A 26,161-nucleotide genomic window follows, 5' to 3' on the forward strand; every position below is an offset into this window, starting at 1 on the left:
GAGATGTTTTGATAGCTTTTTTCTGGATGAGTTATACAATTCTTCAGCTTCTAATCCTCTCATTGCACATTGCACAGATAATGGCTTTGGATAACCATACGAGAAAGACTGAAGGAAACTCAATGGGTTGAAAGAGTCGTAAGATATACAAAAATAAAATCTATTGGGAGTACAAATATAAAGCAGTGGTAAAGGCATACCTAAAACAAACAAACAAAGGAATACACACCCATTTATAGACGGGGTCAATAACTTTCGGTTCAGTTTTTGGATGGTGGGATAGAGGAACAATCTGCAAAGTCCACACAAGAACGACGGCACTGGACTCGAACCCGTGACCCTCCGAATGTGAACTCAGAATGCCAACTACTGCGAACATGGACTAACAGAAGACAGGAGTGAGAAATGGTGTCGGGTTAGAACATTCAGAGGCGAATAATGCAATTATTATTTAATTTTTTTTTTTTTTTTGGGGGGGGGGGGGGGTTGTTCGCGGTGTCATACAGTCGATAACTCCTCGAAACGGGGACGAGACCTTTAATTCCCCTGATTCCTCTGAGAATAATACTCCAGTCAGCTGACTCCGGGCGCCATGTTGGGCAGCCATCTTTGACACTGATCCGTTTGCCACAGCGTCTTTTTGCACGGCACAGGACGCCCCGTCTGGCCTCAGCTTCACCTGCCCGGGCTCGGTAAACGGCGGCGCACCCTGCGGCTACACGGTACGCGGGTGGATGAGAGAGAGCCCCACGGGTCGTTCGGCACCCACTGGACACTTCCGAGGCGTTTGGCCCCGCCGGAGCGACGCGGCACAGGTCACGGAGCAGCAGACATGGCTTTGAAGATTGTCAAAGGGAGCATCGATCGGATGTTCGACAAAAACCTCCAGGATTTAGTCCGTGGCATCAGGAATCACAAGGAGGACGAGGTAAAAGCGAGCGCCGGGCGGCGGCCGCAGCCGGGAACGTTTTGCTCCCCGGACACTCCTCGCGGTTGTAACGACAACACCGTTAAAAAGCCGCCGCCGTTATGGACGTGAAGGCTGGGACCAGGCTGGCCGGCTAACGCTAGCGCTCGCTTCACTCATTTTCCAACTCAATTGAACGAAACTGTCGTTAAAATGGTCGCTTGGTGCGAACGGTACTCCCCGCTGAGTGCTCGGTTTCATGTTGTCATCTGTAGCAGCTGGCTGCCATGGACCTCGAATTAAAATAAAAAAAGAAAAAGGGGGGGGGGGGGAAGGAACCTTTGAGATTTTCGACTGGGAGCTAGCCTAGCACGGCTAACGTCCAGATAGAGGAAGCGGGTCGTGATGGTTTCTGTTCTTTATTGTGTGCAAAATCGGCTTCTTTTCCCCATTGAATCGATTTAACTCACCAGTCTACAGATAAACCCACAAAATTGCACTGCTCTCGGGCTACAAACAGACACACACACACACACACACACTCCCCTGTATGCATTCTACTGAACGAGAATCACAGAACTTAATCTGCATATTTGCAACAAAAAAAATGCATTTTTGTTGTTGTTTTTTTATTTTTGTAATTACGAGTATTTTCTTCAGTCAGGCCCACAAAATACACCCTCTGCATTTTCCAGTATTCGCATCCGAGGACTACTCCCTAATCCCCGCACTCACCACGTACACCCTGCCCGCTCCGCTGGTATGATTTCTGCCCGCAATGTCCCCCCCTCCCTCCCTCTTCCTCCCTCCCTCCTGCACGATCATACGAACACACTGCGAACTCGTTTCGCATCGGGTCATGTTTTTGTGCCTTGAATACCAATCGTGGGTCTATTAGTTGATGAACAAACGGGCGGGTGGTCAGATGGTGTTCGTCTCGTCCGCTGTCGTTTATATGTGAACGTCAAAGTGGAATGTTAAAAAAAATGTTAAAAACAAACAAACACAGGCTTACGTGGATGTTTTTTATGTGTTAAATGTGTGTCTCTGGCCGAGATGGCTCGTGTTGCACGCTCCTATGACTGGCTTGATGACGTCACCCCTGTCACAGCTCGACGACAGGCTCGTCACGGCTCCGGGCAGGAGATGGAGCCTTTCTTGACCACTGTTTGGGTCAAGGGGAAAAACCACGTTTCCATCAGAATCTTTCTTAAACTCAGTGCTGCTTAGTCTTAATTTGTCAGGCGAAGCCCAGGGCTGAGTATGAAGAAAGATTTGTGTTTGTTTTTTTTTAAATTAATTAATTTATTTTTGCTGCGCAGGGCTGCAGTGTTTTGTACACCTGCCTCAAGCTGTAATCCTACTGTGAAATGTAGAGATGGCATGTCTCATCTGCGCCCTTGGATTCTCACATTGGCTTTGGAAAATAGGGGTGTGAACCCGACTTGAGTTTTCAGAAAGGCAAAAACAAGCATTTCGATCCACATTCTTTTTAGGCCAGCAGTGTTTGATCTCCTGATTCAGTCTAGGGTCTTAGCAGTTCACCCATGGTAATTTAATCCAGGTCGTCTAGATAAGGTGGTGGTTGCCCCGTCAACAGTGGACAGTTTGCTGAAATATTAATACTCGGTGCGTGTGTGTGTGCGCTCCCGAGTGTGTGTTGACTTTTTCCTCCAGCACCGTATTTGTTTTGCACATATGTGCCGAGCCATTGCACATTTCATTCATTCCTCTCCCGCCCACGTCTCGGGGACGGCAGGCACATTGAAGAAAGGATGGCTTAATTTAAAAAATATATAACCAAATATGGCCACATGTTAATTATTGAACTGATTTCGAACAGTTTTTGAGGGGATCATCCAGGAGGAGTGTGATTGGCAATCTGCGTTTTGTGTGTGTCTGGTGATTGTGTCTTAAAACCCTTCGGTTAGGAGACAAAGTTCCTGTATGAGCAGCCAAGCTCAGTCCCCCTCCACCCCACCCCCCTTTGCACCTCCCCCTGTCACTGCGCTGTCTCATGACTACACACACATGATCAGCACACTCGCACTCTACACAGCTATATGTGTTTGTGTAACAAGGTTTTATTTCCCCTCACAAACTATGGCTGGACGGTTGATTGCCTCGAGAGATTCAAATCACGTTCTTATTTGTCGTTGAGTGGAAAGTGTCTCCACGATGTTTCAGGAAACCTGTCGGGTTTATCGCCGTGGTCATGGCAGCAACAGTTTTTAACTCGTTCATTCAGGCATGATGTTCCAGGAAGGAGTCATTCTTTAAAATGCTTTTATGGCTGGACACAGGAAGTTACCTGGCTTTTATGCCATCTTTAATCACAGGCTATATGTTTTGGAGCCAATGTTTTTAATTTAGCAGTATTTTTTTTTTTAGTCTGCTTCTGCCACCAAGCTGTTTTTCTCTTACAATAAAGGTTTTTACTTCAGTGTAACTAATAACATCTCAAGCAGGGATATTTTAATAAAAATTTTTTAGAAGGCTTTAAAAAATTAAAGGTGACAGATGATTTTTTTTTTCCAACAGCCATTATAATGAATGAAACTTTGGTAGCAGAACTACAAACAGTGCAACTCTACTTGTCAGACCAAGACCCAGAAGTGGGAAGAGATATACGCTGTCTATTTACAAAATGACAAGGTTTTTAGCAGACATGACAGTCAGTTCCATAGTTGATGGCTCGTCTTAGATATTTAGTTTACATTTCTTTTAGAATTCCCGAAAATGTGAAAAAGTCTAATCAGTTAGTCATTCATTAAATGCAATAACGCAGCCACGGGAATTCTTAAACATAGAACATCTGCTGCAGTGAGCCTGCAGTTCCAACATCTGTCGCATTCCATACTTGGCCTCATTAGAGGTATTTTGTCCCTGGTGTTTTTGCAGATCACTCAAACCACACCTGAGTTTGTTTGAAACCAGGCCCAGACTTGGTTACCGCATTCGCTTCAAGTCTGGTTCCTAAGATAACATTTGCATGTCTTCAAACAGGGGCGTCCTGATCAGATCAAGGATGATTTTATTTTATTTTTTTAATTGATTGGCAATGAACAAATTAAGCCGATCAGCAGATTGAGCACCACCTTTTTTATTATTTTTTTATACCCAACAGCCACCATCAGGTGTTTGCGAGCTGATGAAAACATGCAACTCCTCCACTGGAGCAGCGTTAGCAACACAACACAGTGGCTACAATGTCAGAAGTGTGGAAATATTTCAAAGTGGAAAGCAAAAAGTAGTCCATACCTGCAATTCCAGCATTTCACAAGGTGCATGAATCAGTGTTTCATTCAATATTACCAATTTGATGGCAAAAGTTTCACGAATGGCGCTTTCACAGAGGCCATGTTTATGTCACCTAATTGAGTTTTTGGTTCGAGGGCAGCCTCAGGATTTTGCAGCGGCTGCAGTCTTTACTATCCAGCCTGGATGTCATGTGGAAACAAGTCATAGGAGACTGTGGGTCAAATGCCTCATGCATACCACACGTTTGAGTTGAAGAGGCTCCCGTTCTACGATGAAAAATGGAGATTATTTTCGAAAGGTATAGCTGTCTATAACACAAAAGAATAGTGATATGTATGCCATGTTCATTAAGTGCCCCAGAGAGGGATTTGAATCTCGCACATGTGAAAAGGGCTCTTCACCACATGGACAATCATGCAATAAAGACTTAAGTTCTCCATGTGTTCATAATTCCTCTCAATGCAACCAAATCGACATTTTTGAATACATGCTTCGATGGCAACAGCAGAATTGGCAGGATTTTTGTCCCGTATCTCGGCGCCAGCCTACCGTTTAGCGTGTCAGCCCACATAATCTAATGTATTGTTTGTGTCCTCTCTTTTGTCTGCCCTCAGGCCAAGTACATCTCCACGTGCATCGATGAGATCAAGCAGGAACTCAAGCAGGACAACATCGCTGTCAAGGCCAATGCCGTGTGCAAACTCACCTATGTAAGAACCAACTGCACATGTAGCTTTTCTGAGACGGAAATGGGGAAAAAATGCTCATTTTGAGAGTTGCTACCATTATATCCCACAGTACCAACATTTCCCTCCTCTTTTCACTCACATGTATGCTTCTTGTCTGTGCTGCAGCTCCAGATGCTGGGCTACGATGTCAGCTGGGCTGCTTTCAACATTGTGGAAGTTATGAGTTCCTCGAAGTTCACATACAAGGTACTGTTGCATTACTGTGAATAAAATTGGGAAATAGGCCGTGAAGACCTGTTCCTTTTTATATAGGCTCAAAACCTGTCGCATAGATATCCTGCCTTCTTTTTTTTTTCTTCAGAAAACTCACAAGGATGATGCAGGAAACGTACTGTAGTTCAACTGAATAACATCCCCACAATGATAGTCACCCAAACATTGTACTTGAGATAGTCGCAGCATATTATACTGTTAGGTAAAGGTAAAAAGAGTGCAGAGCTAGAGTTTTTAAAAAAAAATGTTGTAATGCTGTTTTCTCCTACTTTTCTTCCCACAGAGGATTGGCTACCTGGCAGCTTCACAGTGCTTCCATGAGAGCACAGATGTAATCATGCTGACAACCAATCAAATTCGAAAGGTCAGTGATGTGCTTTTTTTTATTTGGTTCACTCTGAATATTCAACTCTCAGCCTACCTTTGCTGTTTATTTGACATTTTACTTTAAAAAAAAAAAAAAAAAAAAACATTTTTTTTTTTTTTTAATGTTTGCACGTGCAGGATCTCAGCAGCCCGAACCAGTATGACACAGGCGTCGCCCTCACAGGCCTCTCTTGCTTTGTGACTCCTGACCTCGCTCGGGATTTGGCCAATGACATCATGACTCTGGTGAGCCAAGACATAGTTCTGATCTCCTGTATTTGCCTGAGGAATTTGCAAGTCAACACAGTTTTTGTTACATTTTCTAAACGTGTCTTTTTTTTTTTTTTTGCTGTTTTTATTAGATGTCCCACACAAAACCTTACATTAGAAAGAAAGCAGTGTTGATCATGTACAAGGTGTTTCTGAAGTATCCCGAGTCCCTGCGGCCTGCCTTTCCCCGGCTCAAAGAGAAACTGGAGGACCCAGACCCAGGTATCAGAACCCATCACGTGTGTTACCCAGTAAACCGACACCCATCAGTGTACCCCCCCCATATTCTTATTTTTCTGAAAATCTTGGCTTGGCTACATGCACTCTTGTGGTAAATCATAGAAAGAGCTGTGACTCCTCGGGACAGACGTTTCCTGTCACCGGAGGCCTATACATTATTCAACAGGGAAGAATATGAGATTACGCGAGGCTCAGTTGTGATCCTCCCAGGTCTGCCTTTTGCGCAGACAAGTGATCTCTGAGGACATTTACCTGGCGTTATGGCAGATCGTAGCAGTAGTGACACTCTTATGTGCTTCATGTCAGTAAGCTATGACTTGTGAGTTAAACATTGTGTAAGGCCTCACTTATTTTTAAGCGCAAGTTAATTACACATACGATATCCATCTTTATCTCGACGTACTCTTTCATTTTTAGATATGCATATTACAAGTGTGTTTGTCGTTTTGTGTTTGTTTCATGAAAAATTTGCATTTTCTCATACTTCAGGCGTCCAGTCGGCAGCAGTAAATGTGATTTGTGAGCTGGCCCGGAGGAATCCCAAAAACTACTTGTCCCTCGCCCCTCTCTTTTTCAAACTGATGACCTCCTCTACTAATAACTGGGTTCTCATTAAGATCATCAAGCTGGTAAGTGAACAGGACAGAGAAACCTACAATTTAGTAGTGGCCAAATTAGTTTCTGAATATTTCTCTCTTTCGGTTTCCTGTTGGGTAGAATTTCTTTTCCCAGTGTCATGGGGAAAAATTCCACTAGTATGTTTACTGCACGCAGATGAGCTGTATTTTATATTTCCAGACGTTGACACATGAGTGAATCAAAAGCGCCTCTCTGAAAGTGGCAAATTCAGTGTTTTTTGCACTTTTTGAGAGAGAGAGGGAGAAAAAAAAATGCATGCAGTGTGATTTATATTACACGGTGAAGAACTACTCTATATGCATTTGCTAAAATATTGCTGCCTCTTCTTTTATAGTTTGGTGCTCTCACACCTCTGGAGCCACGGTTGGGGAAGAAACTGATTGAACCTCTGACGAACCTGATCCACAGGTGAGACCAAATCTCATGGATGGTGAAAATACTGGGATGTAATGAATACAATAATTAACGTAATCCTGCACGTTTTTTTTTCATTTTTTGTAACCCTGTCCTCCTCCTCCTCTTCTTCCTCACACAGTACCTCTGCCATGTCTCTTCTGTATGAATGTGTCAACACTGTAATTGCAGGTCAGTACTGGTACTGTGTGGGTACAATACTATTCTCTCTATGGCTCGTCTGCACTTCACTATTATTGGTGTATAATTGATAATGTTTTGTGAGTTTAATGGAATTTTCTTTGAGAGGGAATCAAGGTTTAAAACTACTGCTTAGCATACTATTGCCTGCAGCTGCGCGTTTGCAGTTATTAAGGCAATTCGATATATATGCAACACTCGTGACTATTGAATTCTCCAATGTTCGGCGTGTGTTCTTTCGCCTTTAAGTATTAATGGGGTTCCCTCCCTCATAGTTTCAGCTTTTTCTCTCACAGAATATTTTGCTCACGTTCAGATCTAATGGCTTCTCTGTCCTGCGTTGCAGTGTTGATTTCTCTGTCGTCTGGGATGCCGAACCACAGTGCTAGTATCCAGGTAAGCCTCAAAGCTCCTCTCCCAAATCCTTTCATTTGGTTGATGCAGTTTGTTTCTTTTAACCCTTTCCACTCCAGCTGAACCACAATGCATGCTTTCACCAGTCTCTGTTCAAATATATTTCAAGCATATGACAGGCTGTATCACCTTATGAATTTTTGTGTGTGTGTGTGTCTGTTCTAACACATTGTGATTTTCATTGGTACATAAACGCTTGTTTTAAACTGCATGCTTTATGTCCCCACTTTTTTGGCGAACGTGAGTTTTTAAAACATTGTGTCGGTATGATGTGCTAAAACTGGTGTGGAAAGGTTCACAGTGTTGTTAACGGCTCTGCCCATCTCCTATTCTCTCTCTCTCTCCCTCTCTCCCTCTCCCCCCCTTCCCCTCCTCTCCCACAGCTCTGTGTGCAGAAACTGCGAATCCTGATAGAAGACTCGGACCAGAACTGTGAGCCCTCTGTCAATGCCTGCAGTGTGTCATTTTCTCATTGTCTGCGTGTTTCTGACTGTGGAACAGTCCCTCCCCCCCTTTTAGATGATAATAACGTAGAGCCCCGACTCTGGATAACTCGAACACGATTACCTTGTCAGTTTGAATTGGAAAAGTGGTGCGCTTGGACTACCAATTCGCCACGTTTACCAGGCTCCCACAGAAATTCCACATTTGATGGACAAAATGGCCAACTTGTGATGGGTTTTTTTTCGATTCTTGCTCGAGTCTGAAATTAATTAAGATTGCCTAAGTGCTCTGATCAAATCTAGGCCCTGCCTCTGAAAATATTTCCCTCCTACACGTTATTTGAAGCTCAGATTGCTGCATCGAGCCATTCGAGTTATCTGGAGCTTCTCATATAGCTAGTACTGTGTCTTTGTGCAGTAGATTTTAGACCTATGCCATGATGATGGCAGACTGTGAGCGTGTTGTTTAAGGTTATCCTTTTAACAAATCTTGTATTAAACTTGCACTTGGATTTTCAATATAACTATTTCTAAAAATGTACAGACGTTTACTGAACTCACCAAAAATAACCAGTTTAAATGACATTTTTCAGGTGGTATTGAGACGCTTGATTAAAAGAAAAGTTGGTCAACAAACTTGCAGTGTTAGGTTTTAGTTATGAGATGTATTGCTGGTGGCTTGAAATAAGACACAAGTCTTAAGGTTTTTGTGTCACTGTAGTGTTTGTAATTCCAACATCAGATGCTTTGTTCTGGGTAATCATCAGGTCAGAGAATGATTCATTAAATATCTGATGTCTTGTATTTTCTCATGCAGTTATGCTCTTTTTTTTTTTTTTTTACTGATAATCTCTTTTCTTTCTTCAATATACAACGGGACTGCTTATAGTACTCGTCACTGTCCTGGCAGAATCGGCAGTTGTTTCGTCGTCTTTGCAGGCGGCTCCGCTGAGAACACACCTCTGGCCTTTTTTTTTTTGCAGTGTATTCATTGCAGTGATCAGCCTCATCTCACCCCCAAGGTCACTACCACACATGTATCGATCCGGGAACCCGAGAGGCCTTAGTGCTTTCCAGATCAGATGATCGACAGTATGGCATGATTCAGCAGATCTCTGAATTAAATAGAAAAACCTTTTGGGAGGGGGGATAGATGAGCCGTCAGGGTTAGAACAAAGGATAACACGAAACAAAATGACTGTGTCCTCTGTGTGCGTGTGTGTGTGTTTGTGTGTCCTTTCCATTATTTTGTGTTACTTTCCCTCCTTTATATCACATGTGATATATTAAATATTTGTTCAGTGAAGACAAATAACCATGTTAATGACTTGCATGTAAATGTTCCACTTCCACCCTAAGATTTATATTAAGAGATTATATGATTAGTGATCCTGAAGTGTAGAATAAATGCATGTAGTAACTCTCAAGCTTCTGATTGATAAGGTATGTAATTACATGTTAAAAGATACAAGTCTGTTCGGTGTACTAAGGCCCTGTGTGTTTATGCATTTGTATAGTGAAGTACTTGGGCCTGCTGGCCATGTCAAAGATCCTCAAGACCCATCCCAAGTCGGTGCAGTCACACAAGGACCTCATTCTCCAGTGTTTGGATGACAAGGATGAGTCCATTCGTCTGAGAGCTCTGGACTTGCTCTATGGAATGGTATTCAGACATAACTTTCACATCGCGATGGTCATGTTTGTGTTAATGGTCCTATGTAAAGTGCTCGCAAATGTTTTGCAAAGGGGAAAAAAAAAAAAGCATTTTGTAAGAATACATTTGGCAGTCAGTCACGCACCAACATGAAAAGTACAGTAGTCAAATCAACATGCCACTGCCAGAAAATATCCTCTATATGCTATAGTTGAATAAAATAAATGATTCTTTATATTCAAAGTAAAGTAAATGGCTGTTAAAATGAAATTGTGCAAGAAAAATTATGCACAGCAACACATGTCGGCTGTTAAATTGAATTGAACTCTGTTGTTTGAAATCATTTCCTTTTTTTTTAACTTCACACCACTATTGAATTGATCTCTGCACCATCCAGGTATCCAAGAAGAACCTGATGGAGATTGTGAAGAAGCTGATGCTCCACGTGGACAAAGCTGAAGGAACCACTTACAGAGATGAGCTGCTCACCAAAATTATCGATATCTGCAGCCAGAGCAACTACCAGTACATAACCAACTTCGAATGGTCAGTTTGACATTGCGTCAGTCTGGACTGTTTGACTTGAGGGTTTTGAAGTTTTCTAATATTTTCTATTCAATAGACATCTATAGGTAACTGTTGTCGTCGCGTTCCCCTGACAGGTACATTAGTATCCTGGTGGAGCTGACCCGATTAGAGGGTACACGCCATGGTCACCTCATTGCCTCTCAGATGCTGGATGTGGCGATCCGGGTCAAGGCCATCAGGGTCTTTGCCGTTGCCCAGATGGCCACTCTGCTGGACAACGCTCATCTGCTGACGGGCAACATGCAACGGAACGGCATTTGTGAAGTGTTGTATGCGGCAGCCTGGATCTGTGGCGAATTCTCAGAGTAAGAGCACTTTTCTAATTTGAAGCACTTTTAAAGCAGTCTTTTGACATGAAGCTATGGTTATCACTGTTTTGTAAAAAAAAAAAACTACAGATCTGTTATGCTTTGTGGTCAGTAATTCTCCATGTGAATTTTGTATCTTGTTTTTTCCATTTTCTGTGGCATTGCCACAGATTAAACTGCTTTGAGATATATATAAGAAATGATAATCAAGCCATTATGACCAGCCATGTTGAATCAGCATAACTTCAGCTATATTTAGTCTGCATAGGATGGATTGCATAATGACAAAAAATATATATTGTTGGGTTTGCTGTTGAAATGCTTGATGAAAAATACTTTAGTGTACTCTACTACCATACTGCATGTTTTGTGAGTGACGAATCGGTAATAATGAAACCCACCCCGTCTCTCTCAGGCACCTAGATAACCCGATGCAAACTTTGGAGGCCATGCTGCGGCCCAAAGTGTCCACCCTGCCCGGACATATCCAGGCCGTGTACGTCCAAAATGCAGCTAAGCTGTTTGCTACTGTGTTGAAGAGCCAGGAGGGAAACACGGATGGCACAGCTGCGCAGGAGACCAGTCAGCTGATGATTGACAGGCTCCCGTTGTTTGTCCAGAGCGCCAACCTGGAGGTCCAAGAGAGGGTATGGTAGACGAGCAGCAAATGAATTGCACTCTTTCCTCAAACCGTTTTATGGATTTGATCATCATAACTGTCGAGTTCACATAGTTTTAGCTCTGACATACTAATCAAACAACTGTATTCTTATTCCCCTCTGTCCTCAGGCATCTTGTATCCTGCAGTTGGTGAAGTACATCCAGAAATTGCAGCAGAAGGATGTAGAAGTCGCGGAGGAAGTCATCGCTCTGTTTGCAGGGGAACTCAACCCAGTAGCTCCAAAGGCACAGAAGAAAGTGCCTGTTCCCGAAGGGTGAGCATGACTCAGTGCATGAGTGTTCCCATTAAAAGACATGGACTTTTTTTGCAGTATTCCCACCACTGTTGTTGACATTTTCACTGTTGCTTTAACTTTGTGTGTTTTCCATAAATGTCCCCCTTTTTGTGAGTAATTAGACTAAAAATATACAGTAACGGTAAAGCTTATGTTTCTATGTAGACTTGATCAGTGGAATAAACCATGTTTCCTTGTGTAGCTTGGACCTGGATGCTTGGATCAATGAGCCTCCGTCTGAAAGTGAGTCAGAGGATGAGCAACCCAAGGCTATTTTTGCTAAGGAGGAGCCCAAGCATTCTCGACCCCGCCATACAGAAGTGGATGAAAAAGAACTTGCAAGGGTAGGTAGAACTGGGAACTTGAAAGGAAAAGAGTCTGTTTAGCTCAGTTCAACTCCACAGTTCAGGTAGTCTATAGGGCAAAATGTCAAATTTTATTCAAGATTGAAAAGTATGAACTTTTTGTTGACTATTTGTACAGCATGTTTTTACAAAATATGTCTTAACATGAAAACATTTGTTTTTACCAAAATTCTCTTTGAATGTTGACAATGGAAGAAGCCACCATAGTTACTTAAGAAATGTAAACACCTGAATTCATTTGTGTTCTTTTTTTAACTTTTTTAACTTAAATGTCTGTTTTCCATAATTACAGAGAAGAGAGGCCAGAAAGCAGGAGCAAGCCAATAACCCATTCTACATCAAGGCCTCCCCATCCTCTCAGAAGGTGTTTTTACATGTTCCTTTGATTTGTTATTAAATGTTTTTTATTACATTCCTGAGTGTATTTTAAACAAAATTTCTTTTACGATGTAGGTGTACCAGGATGCTCCTGGTGTGGAGCACATCCCCGTCGTCCAGATTGACCTTAGTGTGCCTCTCAAAGTCCCAGGTGAAACTTATTATTATCATCACAAAATACAAGGTTCCTCACTTCCAACAGTGTGACTGGAAAGCCAAATATTTTAATTTCAAGACAGTGACATTGTCTGCATTCCTGTTTAGAATGTTGTTATAATGTTATACCTTTCTGCCCTCTACAGGTCTGCCTATGTCTGACCAGTATGTCAAACTTGAGGAGGAGCGTCGGCAGAAAGAGCGAGCGGAAAAGAAAAAGAAGGAGAAGAAGAAGAGGAAAGAAAAGCGCAGTGGCCGAGGCAAAAAACATGATTCAGGCCCCGAGAGTGAAGAGGACATCACACCTGCACACATGGTCGATATTGTTACAGAGGAGATGCCAGAGGTAGGTTGAGAGTGAATTTAAAGACGGGATAAAATATTAAGTTGGAATTATTCTATGTTGATTCAGTTTAAATAGCAGTGATGATTCTGAACTGATTTGGTTGTGGTTGGATTTTCAACATGGCATGCTCATGATGAAAATCCAACGAGGTAGATGAAGAGGAAGAAGTTTCCGTGATGACAAAACCTAGCAAAAGAAGTAAATGAACAAAAAGCACATTGTAATTAATCAATAAAATTGCGCGCCGACAAATGCAGTGATATGGTCCATGAGCAAACAATTGCCGCCGATAAAGTCCATTATGTTTGACTTTAATGTAATTCACTATACAGTATTATGCTATGTTCACCTCATGTGAAAGTATTTTGTATTCGCCAACCTCTTCTGTGTTCGAAAAAAAAGTTAATGCTTGACGTGGCCCTTTTCCTGAATTCATTATTACAATGATCCTTGCAAAAAAATAAATCAGACTTTTTACAATTCTGCTTTTTTTCCCACTAAGGATTGTTTAATGATTTCTCATATCAGATGCAAGCTTTTTTATATTGTGGGGACCGTTTTAAAGCAACTTGGTTTTTTAAAAATCTCGTTTCAGAATGCCTTACCCAGTGATGACGATGACAAAGACCCCAATGACCCTCACAAAGCCCTGGATATTGACCTGGACAAGTGAGTTCCTGTGATTATAGACAAGTTTATTCAGATGCTCATTGGTTCGACTTTCAGGTGTTAAATATTTAAATTAGTCAAATCTGTTGTTTCCGTCTAAATTCACAAACTAAACACTGTTCATTTGATTTTTTTTTTTCTCCCGCCAATTTTTTTTTTTTAATGATCTTTAGCCTGATGGATTTCTAAATATAAATTAGTCTGTTTCTCCCTGATCACACCTTGAGATTCCGGGTCACAACGGCCCAGCCAGTCTGACGAGGCCCTCTCCCTCGTCATTCTCTTATTGCCTTCTGCTTTTCTGCTTCCTCTTTTCTATGCCTACACACACACCCATCATTGCCTCTTTGTGTGGGCAGTTTGGTGGAATCGGCTGGGCGCAGGTGAGTAGCATCCCAGCCGCAGGACCTGGGCTCTGACTATACCCAAGAATACCTCTCCGCCTTCCTCTTGGTCTCTAAAAACAGTTGTCGTGCTCGTTTCACTAATCTAGCATCCATCCTTTTACTCATTTGGACCCTGCAGTACTTGCTTTTTTACTTCTGCTCTTCGCCCCGTACACTGACACTTGCCTCTGACTTAGAGCTGTCAACCTTGTAGATTTCTTTCAATGTCCCCATTCTCTTACACCGCTTCTGTCTGCTTTACTTACCGAGCTTGACAATATCAGCATCTCTGTTTAAAAACAAACTGCTTTGTGGTCCATCGGCCTTAAAACAAAACCTTAATACAGCTACTTGGCTCGTTGCAAAATATGTTTAACCAGATGCTGCTGATGTTCTCAGGGCTTTATTGTTTAACAAGTGTTCTCCTGGATTAAGGTCCTAAAAGCATCTTGATACATTTGACCATGCATCAACATTCTTTCAAATATTCAGCGTCTGTTGGATTTTCAGAGCTTAGTGGAAAAAGAGTAGCATGTGCCCTTACACAAATGCTAAACCGGAGGTTGATTGTAATGTAGAATGAGTGCAGAAATGACAGGAACAGGCAGGAATCAAATGCTGAAAAAGTTTTAGAATTGGTGCTCTGCAGACTGCATGTTACTGCTTTAATAGGCAAGTGCATGAAAAGGATTATTGGTATGAACAAGAAAACCATCTAAAAATAAGTAATTCCTTTATGAACTTTGAATAAGTCTATCTTCTGGATTATTAACCAAGACTTTTTTAGTCCCCAAACTTTCAAAATTCACACAATTTAAAAACGATCTCACATAATCTGGTGATGAGGACACATAGCGTTGTCTTTACGGACAATGGCCAGCAGGGGGCTTCAAAGCTCTTGTATCCAGAGTACAGACTTTGAGAAGACTAAACTTGACAAATCCTATCTGTTCATTGAGGAGGAATTAAGTCAGTTTCTGGAAATGCCCAAAGGCTTGAGCTCTTCCAGAATAAAGACTTATTGTAGTGCTTTGAATGACTTTATACTGTAACAATGAGGATAGTATACTGTAGCACCTGACATGCCGTGTTTACCCTTCCCCACAAATAATACTACTACTACTTAAAGAGCATTGGCATGGTTTTTTGGGGTCAGTGCTGCATCGAGGACAACCCTACTCATTTCCAGCTTCTAAAATGTAAAAATGTGTCTGTATTTTTCTATTTGTTTGCTCAGGCCACTTGCAGACAGCGAGAAGTTGCCTGTCAGGTCACATCGTGCAGCCGAGGTTTTAAAAAGCCCCGTGGAGGATGGCGAGATGGAGAGCACTGCATCTCAAGAACCCAAGAAGAAGAATGGCAAAGAAAAGAGGGAGAAGAAGAAGGATAAAGACAGGGATAGAAAGGTAAGCTTCAAGTGCTTATTTCATTCACACTATTTTACTTTCTTATGCGATATAACTGGCACAGCTTGTATATAATAAGCTGTGAGGACACAGCACTGAACTGAGTGTTCTGTTTTTTTTTGCAGAAGAGCAAAGAAGAGAAGAAGAAGAAGAAACACAAACAGGACGATAAAGAGGAGGATCTCCTCGGGGGTCAGGCCGATGAGCCCGTGGTCCAGTCAGAAGAAAACAGTGAGGTGGCAGCACCACCCACTTCCACCAGTGCGGAGGTATGCTTTCAGTCCCTTTAATATCCAGCCTCAAGGTTTGGTCTATATAGGTTCATGCCTACCAGTGATTTAAAATTGTCTGATCTAAGATTCCTAATCATAGAGGACTTAAGAGTACTGTTACACGTAGTATGACATTTTCATTGACTCAACACTCCCATTGCTTCTTCCCAGCCTCCCTTTCAATCAGCCATAGTGAAGTATCAGTTTCCTGGTAGCAGACTGTGCCGTCTCTGGCCAAATACCTGACTTATTCATGATATAGACTGGTGTAATCTCTCTATCCGCCTCCATGAATAGTAGTAAGATGGTGAACCTGTTTGACTCTCACCCCTCTCACCTCCTCGCACTCCTCTTCCTCCCTTCCTCTTCTAGGTCTCGGACCTGGATTTCTGGCTCTCAAACGCTCCAGTGCCCTCTAACACCCAGGTTGAGTCGCCCCTCCCCTCCCCCACCCCCGCCCCCGCCCCCACCCCTCCTCATTCGCCCTCTGTCCTGTCCTCTCGTCATCTTCTCACGTCACACATTCTTCCTGCATAACACTGTTTTATTGAGCTACCTCATATTGGTTTCCCCCATCGTCCTGTACCTGTTGCTTCTCAATAAGCATCAGTTAATTTTTCTTGCTTGAGGCCTTTACACACCAGGGGTGCGATCACACACAAGTGTTTGTAGAAATATTTGAGCCAAAGATTTTTTTTTATATATTTGCACCAGAGGATTGTTTATATAAAAAAAAAAAATACTTGTTTCAGCTTAATGTCATGAATGTTGGTCTTATGCTTCTTTGCTTTGATAAGAAAATGAGATTCGAGTTTGATTTGATTTCACAAAGGGGTTTAAAAGAAGATGAGCAGTTCTGAATTTGTTTGGTAAAAGTACTTTGAGCACCGTCTTTAGTGGTACAAAAGTACAAGAAGAACACTCCCCCCTGTGTCAAGGCCTTTGCCGCCGACACCTTTTTGATCCAACTTTCTCTCTTTCACAGGTCACATAACACAGTTCTCTCTCTCATTCTGAAGTCCCAGTCTATTTTCAAGCATGTGTATGTGGACACAGTACTTTTGTATTTTTTTTTTTTTTAATCATTTATTAGCATCAATGGTTGTTGTTGTTGTTGTTGTCGTCGTCAGTCCTGAGCTTATTGTCGGTGTGGAGTTGATAAGTGCGCAGTGTTTTCTAAATCGAGTCCGAGCAAGAGCTGCTTCCTATTGTCGCCGTCGCCACTACGTCAGCATGTGTTCAGTGACGGCTTCCTCCTGCACCGTCACATGCAGGGTCATGCTTATCTCTGCCTCTTTGTGATCTTCCAAGGTCTGAAACAGACACTTGGCTTTCGGCAAAAAACATGTCACAGCAATTCTGAGAATGGCCTTCTAATTACTAGTATGTTGTCAAATGTATAATTTTAAAAAAAAAGAGTTTCTATAACATTCATTGTTTGCGCACGTGCGCATTTAGAGTACTTAGTTGGCAAACCTGTATGCAAGTGTGCAAGAGTTTAAAACTCTGCATACTTATTTTTAATCACTAATGATACTTTTTCTTTTATTTCATGGATCTCTTGACTCTTAATTGTAAGACACTTGCCAACGGTAGGTTATTAGATGTAACAGAATCACCATCTTGATAGATGGAAAAGGAAGATGTTAATTTTGGACATTAACAGGTTTTTTTTTAATCATGCTTCCTACCCTTATGTGCTTTAGTAATTTTATTCAGGAGTCTATCAAGAGTTAGAAGGCTGTGAAATAAGAGTCAAACCCCTCTAACACTCTTAAATTCAGGAATATTGACTGAATATCTGATTTTAGTAGTTTTTAAACTTTGTTTTAGAGGATTCTTGTTTTCGACCAGTCAAGCCGTCAGCCTTGCAAAGGCTGACCCAGAAACCTGCCTCTACACGTCTGTGTGAAAGATGTGTTTTTGTATTCGCTGTCACACTGGTATCTCAGAAGTCATGGTAACACGTGTGCCGACTCTCACCGGGAGCTTTCCCATCTTGATTGTATAGCAACAACTAATTTAGTTTGCTGCTTAGTAACATTGATCCAGCAATGCCAGATGAGCCTGCCATTGTGATCACTGTGTCGGTGTATTAGGTAGGCTTTTATTGATTTTTTTTTTTTTTTTTTTACTGATTTGCTCGTCTCTCTCTCTCGGTTTAACGAATCGGGTTCACATTCAGGGCGTCACAGTTCTGTCGTTCGCAGCAGATCATGAATGACTGATCTCACTAGCCTATCGGAGTGCAAAGCTCTACTTGCTAACGCAATTCACTTGTTGGTGTACTTGTGTCAAACAGGAAGTAGCAACAGTAGCAGCCGCAGCAGAAGCAGCCCCGGTACCTGAAGTGACCTCTGGCACGGCGCAAGACTCGGATCCCGATGAACCCAAAGACGCCGAAATGGAAGAGACTGTGAGTTAATGATGTGGCGACGATGGCATTTCAGTTCACAAAGGCCCTGGTAGGATGCAGCACATTGGCAGCATTCTTTCTCGTATATCTGTGTAAATTATGTACCACAAACCTGCCGTTTTCTGAGGAATATTTCACTACGAACTGTGTTTTAGAACTTCCTTCTGGTTATTTAGTTTCACATAATCGGCTGTTAAAATTTGTAACTCCTTGTGTCAATCTTACCTTTTGGTTTTCTGACAAGAAGTCCTCCAAACACAAGAAGAAGAAGCAGAAAAAGGAGAAGGAGGAGAAGGAGAAGAAAAAGAAGAAGAAGCATCATCACCGTCACCACCACAGCGACGGAGGTGGAGAGGAGTCGGTGCAAAATGGCACCGTTGAGGATGAAGAGCCTCTGCCGGTGAGTATTAAACTGCCTCAACACAGCTTGACGTGCTGAACATAAACACTCTCTTCATAGCCTTTACACATTTCCATCTTGCGCATCGACACTGGTTGAGAAATAGACTTTTTTTGTACAGATCGATGCTGCCGTTATTAAAAGTGTGACGTAAACATTAAATCCCCACTGTGAGTCATTCCTTACCTGAAAGCCAAAAAAACAAACAAAAACCATGTGGCATGTAAACCCACTGACCGCTGCTGGCACACCCAGCCTTACTTGTTATGCATCAGCTGTGGACAACAAGCTCCTGTTGCCGAGTTACTGAGTTGCAGGATATGCCTGATTTGACCGGAGCTCTTCTCTCGTTTCAGCCCATGTCTAATTACTGCCTGTTGGCGGAGAACTCTTACATCAAGATGGTGAGTGATGGTGAACGTGGATGTTGCTACATGTTGGCTTATCAGAATGTCTGTGTCCATGTCGGGTTTGGGGCTGATAGAAATGACTGCTGCCGTTGCCCGTGCCGCGTCAGTCTGACGCCTGTCGTAGAACTGAACGGTCCCATCTCAGCCCTGCTGAGGACCAAATTTGTCGGAAAACCGTGTGCGAGCGCACGTCTCATAGCTTTAATTACAGTCCAACTGAAATCTGAGCACAAACGGATCAAACCGCATGAGATACGTCATAACTTTGAGAGAAATCATGGTGCTTTTTTTTCCCCGCACTGCTTTACACATTAAAAAGAAGCTTCTCGTTTTCTCTCCCTCTCTATGAAGATGATGGAAGATGCTGATCAGGTATTGGTTCACGTTCTGTCAGTGGCAGAATTTTATTCAAGCTCTCTCTCCTAGACGTGTTTCTTTCTGCTCTTGTTGCTCTTCAAACACGTCCCCGTCTTGGGCGAACTCCACGAGTGTTTGCGTCGCGCAGCAGCCTGGCTTTTCTTTCTCAGAATGATTCTGTTGTCTTGTGATTACCTCCTTGTGCTCACACCGATTCTTGGAAAGCTCTGACATTTGCTTTGTTGTTGGGGTGAGGAATCACAATTTCCGTGCTCGGTGTTCGGCTCTACAATAATTGCTGTACTTTTAAGAGGCATGGGAATAAAACCGCTTGTTGTGAACATCGATTCCTAATTTGTAAATACTGTCCTTTTATTTTTTGTTTTGTTTTTTTGATTTCCTTCCTTAAGGTGTATGACATCCAGGGGAACCTGCAGGATGGCAGCCAGGTGGTGGTGTCTGTAATATTTGAAAACAAGTGTGAGAGCTTCTTAAAATCCATGGAGTTCAATGTCTTGGACTCGCTGAACTCCAAGCTGCAAAGGCCAGAGGGATCGGGCCCACACGATGGCCTCACTGTCCCCTTCCAGCTGCCTCCTGGTAAGTAATTACATCCTCAATGCATGGCTTTCTTTTGATGATCGCTTTCTAAATGTACAGTGGCGAGAACTGTTTGGTAAGGTTTCTGCTTCAGTTTACCAAGAAAAAAAAGATTTATCTATATCTATGTCGCTTGTATAGAGAACCACAAATTGCTTAATAAAACAAATGATTATATTTTAGAAATTGAAACATTCATAACCAGCTCCAGTGATTTTAAACCTCCAGCCTCTTTAGATGTTACTTTAAAGTTCTTTTTCGTTGCACTGATCATCCTTCATCTGGTGTTGTGTTGACTCGGCTCGGCTGAGGTGCGTGAAGAGTGTGATGAGAAAACTTGCAAGAAAGTTGCAGCGATCTTTAACTTGTTAGCAAGATAATGTTTGCTACCTGATGACATTGTAGCTACAACAGCTTGAACTGCTGATGTGTCACAGACTGTGACCTGTTTTTAAAAAAAATAAATTTAAAAGGCAAGTTTCAGGGTAAAAATTGTGTTTTGTTTTTTTAAAAATTCTAAACATTTCCTGATCGATAAGTCAAAGGTCAAGGCAATTGATCATGATGCTCAGAAAAATTGTGTTAACCTATTAAAAGGTTTTCGTCGATTAACCCACATTTTATGCAAAGTTGCTTCCATCTTGCTTTGCTGACACACAACAAGCAGCCATATGCTTGATTGTGGAGTTAGAAGCAAAGCGAAATCAGATACTAAGACCTCATTAATCAGTGGGACTTTAGTGTGTCGTACAGCGATCCGCTATAGCTTTACCATCTTCCATTGTAATGAGCTGCTTCTCTTCACATGATTACCACAGTTGCCTTTATGGAAACAAAGATCCAATCAGCTCAGATTGAATATGAAGGAGAAAGGACTTTGTGAAACTATAAACATGGTGAAGTGGTTAAAATCTCAGGAGTTCATTGACCAGAAAACGGTGACGACTGAAACAAAACGAACCCTCTGCAACTCTTAATTTCTAAAGCCGCAGTCTCCCCTGCCAATCCGCCTTGTGGAAGCAGGTTTTATCCCTCCAGCACTGTTGTGCACAATACTGCCAGTACAGTCCCACACGTGAGTCCAGAGTTGAAGGACAATAATGTGCACGCCTGTTTCCAGGATTTTTGGAGCGACTTCAAAACAGGAAAAAAGGAAGACGATGTTCTCCTGATAATGCCAGCTTATAATTTGGTATCGTTTTGTTTCGTTTTCAACCGATAGTCCCAGTGACGACGCCTCCAAATACATTAAAGTTAGCCTCTCGAGCAGGAAAGTGAGTCAGTGGTTGAATTACTGAGCACAAGCTTGACTTTATGTCAAATATGTTGGCAGAGCTGCAAATAGTGTTTAGTGACGTCCTTCAATGCAAACAGATCTTAACTCGTCTTCCAGAAAGTTGTTCCTGAATACCTACAGGCAACCTGAACGTGCATTTCTTTGATCATTCGACTGACCGGCTGTGTATCATCTGTGTTTAGTTTGACAATGACGTTATTGTAGGGTTTTTTTATTAAGTTGTTGTTTTTCAAGCCGCTTTTAGTTTTTATGGACCAAATATTTCAAAAAAAAGGCCCCAAGTGTGGCTCCAACTTTTTTATTTTGTACCCAATGCTGCACGTTTTCATTTGTTTCATAGTGCATAATGTCCTTTCACTCTGTATTCCTTTTTTACATTTTTATTTGGTTAAACAATGGTTTTATGTTGCATCTTTTCTTGCATTTGGGGTTTAAATGTGCTGAGCTATGTGAAGCGCTTTGGGGCTGCTCACGCAGATGCAATTGGACTTGATCCTAAATTTGCATTTAATTGCTCTTTTTTTTTTTTTGTATTCTGCATTTAGTGGAAATATGCTGTACAAATCAAGTTCCTTGTCTAATGATTAGTTGATGCGGAGACTGGGGATATCCAAAGGGTTCATGTTCTTGCTACTATATATATATATATATATATATATATTTATATGTGTGTGTGTACGACATGATCAATTGTGTGTTTTTAACTTGTGATAACAAACCAGCAGAAGTCCCTTTGTTCCGCCTTCACTGGGAAGCGGCGTCATGGCAGGAAGTTGAGGTCTCATGACTTACCGGTGACCTTCTGTCTTCTTATGCTCTAGGAGTGTCCAACGAGGCCCGGTTTGTCTTCACTGTGCAGAGCATCGTCATGTCCCAGAAACTGAAGGGAACTCTTACCTTCATAGTCAAGGTATGTTTGAAAATCCAGGCTAATGTAAATATGACTTCTTTTTTCTTTAATTGTGATTATTTTTCGTACTGAAAATAATTGACCAAAAATGTTTTCCATACTTAAAATTCGTGGTAGAATTTCATAGTGGAACGCTCGCGTTTTCCCCTTGTTGAACATGGTGCTGTGCTGCTTCACTTTAGAATGAGGACTCCTCCACTCATGAGAAACTGGACTTCAAACTGCACTTTACCTGCACTTCCTACCTAATCACTACTCCGTGTTACAGGTTTGTGATGCAAACGTGGCTCAAAGTATCACGGCCATTTCATTCTGATACAGACTATTTAAAAAAAGGGGAAAAAATATTGAAATCATCAAGATTTGTTTTAAAATTGAATGTTTTTTGTGGTTTTGTGATGTTTTGCTGAAGGACGATGTTTATCTCTCTGTAGTGATGCGTTTGCAAAGCTGCTGGAGTCCGGAGACCTGAAGGGCAGCTCGGTCCGCCTGGAGGGCGTCAACATGCCCTTCCACCATCTACTGGCCAGGATCTGCTTCCACCATCACTTCTCTGGTACGTGTTCACCAGAACGGTAACCCCGCTGTATTTCGGATCGGAGTTCTCATCATTACCAATGGACTTTAGGAAACTTTCTGTACGTCGCCTTGTGGTAATGTTTTGTGGGTTTTTTTGTGTCACCGAGTAGTTGTGGAGAGGATCGACTCCTGTGCCTCAATGTACAGCAGGTCAATCCAGGGTCACCATGTCTGTCTGCTGGTGAAAACTGTAAGTAACCGAATCTATTATGCGCCAAAAAAAAAACAAACGTATATTTTCTTACAGTGGCTTTTAATGTCCTGTTCTGTTTCTTTTTCCAGTCTGGTCAGACGGTGACCATCGACGCTAAATGTGACGAGCCGACGCTGCTTGGGAATGTGCTGGACGAGATCAAGCAGACCTTCTCTCAGTGCTGATTGTGTCTGAAAGCCCCAGGGTGCCCCTGACACCCCCCTCCCCCCTCCTCTTCCACTTGCAGCACACCATAATCGTGTTACAAAACACTGCGGCTGGCATTCCCAGTATCGCCCTATTTATTAGTCCTGAGATTCGCAACATTTCTTTCCTCCTCTTTTACTACAGTGACTTTACACTTTGCTGTTCCTCCGCACACTCTGAGCTCTGTGGTTACTACCCCTTCATGTTCAGTGTTTTTCAGTTCCACCGTGCACACGCGCCGTCTTCTCTGCATCGCACTTTGATTTTTACCCGCCGGTTTTCGAAGAGACACTCTTGACTCTGTTACTGAGCTGCTGTTTCTGGATGCCTGGCATCCTCTGCTCTTTAGCGCATACCTTCTTCCCGCCCTTCTTCAGTCTGTGACAGTCATGTATTGTAAATGTTGACAACTGGACTCTTGCTCTTGATGGTTGAATTGTATTTTTACCGTTTTTGAGGTTTTATGTTTTCTTCCTCGGTTTGGTTTTGTTTGTCCTTTTTTTTTTTTTTTTTTCATTCTTTTGTCTGAAGCCTGCGTGCGCCTTTTGTCTCACTCCCTTCTTTCCACTCACTCAACATCACTGGTTCTTTCGTCTCTGTAGGCCTGAAAAAAAACAAACAAACTATACAACTAACTCTTTGTAGATTGGTTCGAGCTTTAAAAAAAAAAAATAGACGCTCTCACCTGCTCAATGCTCTGCTGAGCTGGCGTCTGGAAAAGACCAGACACTGAGTGGCTGCAGTGACAATGGAGCTGAAGTCAAACCAAAGCTACACAGGCATGGGGGGGGGGGTTTGGAAAATGTTCTTGCCTTTTGGGAAGGCTCAGAGCAGATCTGCTGCTGTTTCAATAAACCTTGTGGCAGTACTGGTGATCTGTACCGTGGTTATGCTCTGTGCCTTGGCCCTGTACTGACCTGTTCCAGCACTTGGCGAGTCTCGCAGGGCCCCGCCTCTCCTTCAAGGATATCCGCTCGCTGGCTGAACCGTGTTAAGCTGCAGATTGACGCCGGCATTACAGGAGGCTTTCGACACATTATTCCTTTCACAAATTGAGAATAAAATGGAAATATTCAAAAGTAACAAGACCGGTGGATTAAACTTTTGGCAGCAAAACCAAAGTGAGATGGAGGAGTTTACCTTTACCTGATTGCGGTTTTACGTCGGGTCAAAGCACCTTTGTTCACCTCAGCTTGAGTTGTTCAGCAGATGTTCTATTGTTGTAATACAGAAGGTTTATTTTTTTAAGCCACTTTGATGCCGAATGGCCCTCAATTGTATCGCCCTTCGGTCAACTTCTGATAAAAAAAAAAAAAAAAAGTCTGGGTGCCGAGGCCTACTTGAAACCAAACTGAATAAACCGTAGCATAACGATTAACTCCTCTTCATGTTTATAACCAGCCGATTCTCGAAGCCGACATCTTTAACTGGCGAGTGACCCGAGCTTCTCTCTGTTGCTTGCTGCAGTTATTGCGAAATGCGACGCATTAGTTTTATCCTCACAGAAGCTCCTCCCATCCCCAGGTTAAGACCGGGCGACGGGCACCCAGAATTATCCCCCGATGTTTCTTTCCCCCGTCAGATACTGCCTTGCCACTTCTTTGTGCATTTGCATGTTATGACGAACATGAAGGATCTTTGAAAGAAAAAAATAAATAAATCAAAGTTTGGCCTCCTCTTTTCGAGGTACTTGATGTTTTAGCTTTTATCATTCATGTTTCAAGTAACTGCCCCGTCCAGCACAACTTATCCTTGTAGTAGCAAGCAAAAGACTGACAAGGTAGCGTCTGTATACATGCACACTGGTAAGGCCCCTTAACATTAGTCAAATGTTGTAAATAATAATTATAATAATAATAATAATGGTGTCTTTGACCTGAAGTCAGCTCAGCCATTCCAATAAACCTTCAGTCCTAGTAGTAGCCGTAATACAGAGGCGATCAGCTGTTTTTCAAAGAATATCGATAGAAAATGACAAAGTGAAATCAAGAAGTAACTCCTCTATAATCCTATCGTTCTCATTCTTATCATCCTGTGCACAATATTAGAATAAAGTTTGTATATTGCATGAGTAGGAATGTACACTTTTCATTTCCTTTTTTTTTGGTTTGATGGACATATTTTCACAAACTACAACTTGGTCATTCCACGTTTCTTTCTCTGTACATTTTTTCTCTCTCCCTAAAATGAAGTTTACTTTATCATTCTCTAATTTCGACAGTGTTGTGTTTTTTTTAAAATCTCTTTTACGTTCAACAATTATAATAAGTGAGTTCACTGAATGTTTTAAATTATTAAACACAAGAAGGAAGGGGGTTCTGTTTGGTGTCAGGACCATTGAGGGCGTGGGGCTCAGAATCACAAGTGGAATAGTACAGGTCACCTGAAACAGTGTACTGAGAGGCAACCCACTGTCTTAAATATCTGTTGGTTTCAGTTGTAGTGAGTTGTTATTTTACAAAAGTTTGGCTTGTGATGTTGAAATATACTCTCATATGACAGCTTTCTGAAGGTCCTGTCTTTTTATTTCTCCATGTTCAACTATCAAGATGTACAATGTCATGTTTTAAAGGGGACGACATAAACTATCTACATTCCCTCTACAGAAAGTCCACCTAAATGAAAAAAAATAAAGGTTGTAAGAATAAGCAAGATTTGGTCTTTGTGTTTATGTGTCACAGTGATTTGATAAACACTGATGCAATATCAGAGTACGTGTGCACATTGTTGTTTTGGTGCTGCAGTGCACTTTACTGAGCTTCAATACCAAGAAAGCTTTGCCTGACGGCAAGATTGATCAATTCCACTACTGCAAATTTCGAGCTTGCGGTGTCGTATGGAGCTACGTCGTTTGGACCCGAAGGTCATTGAACCGCCTTCCGTTTATGTTTGAAAACAATACAGCAGCCAAGCTTCAGGCGGCATTACAACACAAAGCGAGCATGTTCAGACCTGTGAATATTGGCTCTCCACAAGTATTTTTGTTTTAGAATTTTAACAATGGTTAATGGTAATAATTTGTGACTTTCACATGTGATGATGGGGAAATGTTTTTGCTTTGAAATGAAACGGTCAAAGAAAATCAGATTTTTAGTAAAACTGGGACAAATATAAAAATTTAAAGAAATTAAAAAATGATGCACGGTATACTTTCTTAATAATTATGAGATTAACAAGTAATGTTTTGTTGTCGAAATGTTTTTTTCATATTC

At 42.0% G+C, this 26,161-nt stretch overlaps 1 protein-coding gene across 6 annotated transcripts; it reads left to right on the top strand.

Moving 5' to 3' along the window:
* The first annotated feature begins 648 nt into the window (after positions 1 to 648).
* Positions 649 to 25,586, top strand: ap3d1 (adaptor related protein complex 3 subunit delta 1). 6 transcript variants are annotated; one of them, XM_080505945.1, is made up of 35 exons: positions 649 to 928; positions 4,783 to 4,878; positions 5,023 to 5,103; positions 5,414 to 5,494; positions 5,635 to 5,742; positions 5,859 to 5,988; positions 6,496 to 6,635; positions 6,980 to 7,053; positions 7,181 to 7,230; positions 7,586 to 7,635; positions 8,037 to 8,085; positions 9,614 to 9,759; positions 10,148 to 10,296; positions 10,413 to 10,643; positions 11,062 to 11,293; positions 11,436 to 11,581; positions 11,805 to 11,946; positions 12,260 to 12,331; positions 12,421 to 12,496; positions 12,648 to 12,847; positions 13,443 to 13,516; positions 13,876 to 13,899; positions 15,140 to 15,308; positions 15,434 to 15,577; positions 15,953 to 16,006; positions 17,883 to 17,996; positions 18,241 to 18,396; positions 18,753 to 18,800; positions 19,158 to 19,178; positions 19,574 to 19,763; positions 21,882 to 21,970; positions 22,153 to 22,238; positions 22,405 to 22,526; positions 22,660 to 22,739; positions 22,832 to 25,586. In XM_080505945.1, the coding sequence occupies exons 1-35, from the start codon at positions 833 to 835 to the stop codon at positions 22,925 to 22,927; spliced, it is 3,816 nt and encodes a 1,271-aa protein (XP_080362071.1). In that variant the 5' UTR covers positions 649 to 832; the 3' UTR covers positions 22,928 to 25,586. The 6 variants fall into 6 exon arrangements, with proteins under 6 accessions (XP_080362071.1, XP_080362072.1, XP_080362073.1 ...); XM_080505946.1 differs by having other exon boundaries at positions 18,244 to 18,396; XM_080505947.1 differs by lacking the exon at positions 19,158 to 19,178.
* Positions 25,587 to 26,161: the final 575 nt, after the last annotated feature.

Source organism: Blennius ocellaris (assembly GCF_963422515.1).
Source record: "Blennius ocellaris genome assembly, chromosome: 12".
Lineage (NCBI taxonomy): Eukaryota > Metazoa > Chordata > Actinopteri > Blenniiformes > Blenniidae > Blennius > Blennius ocellaris.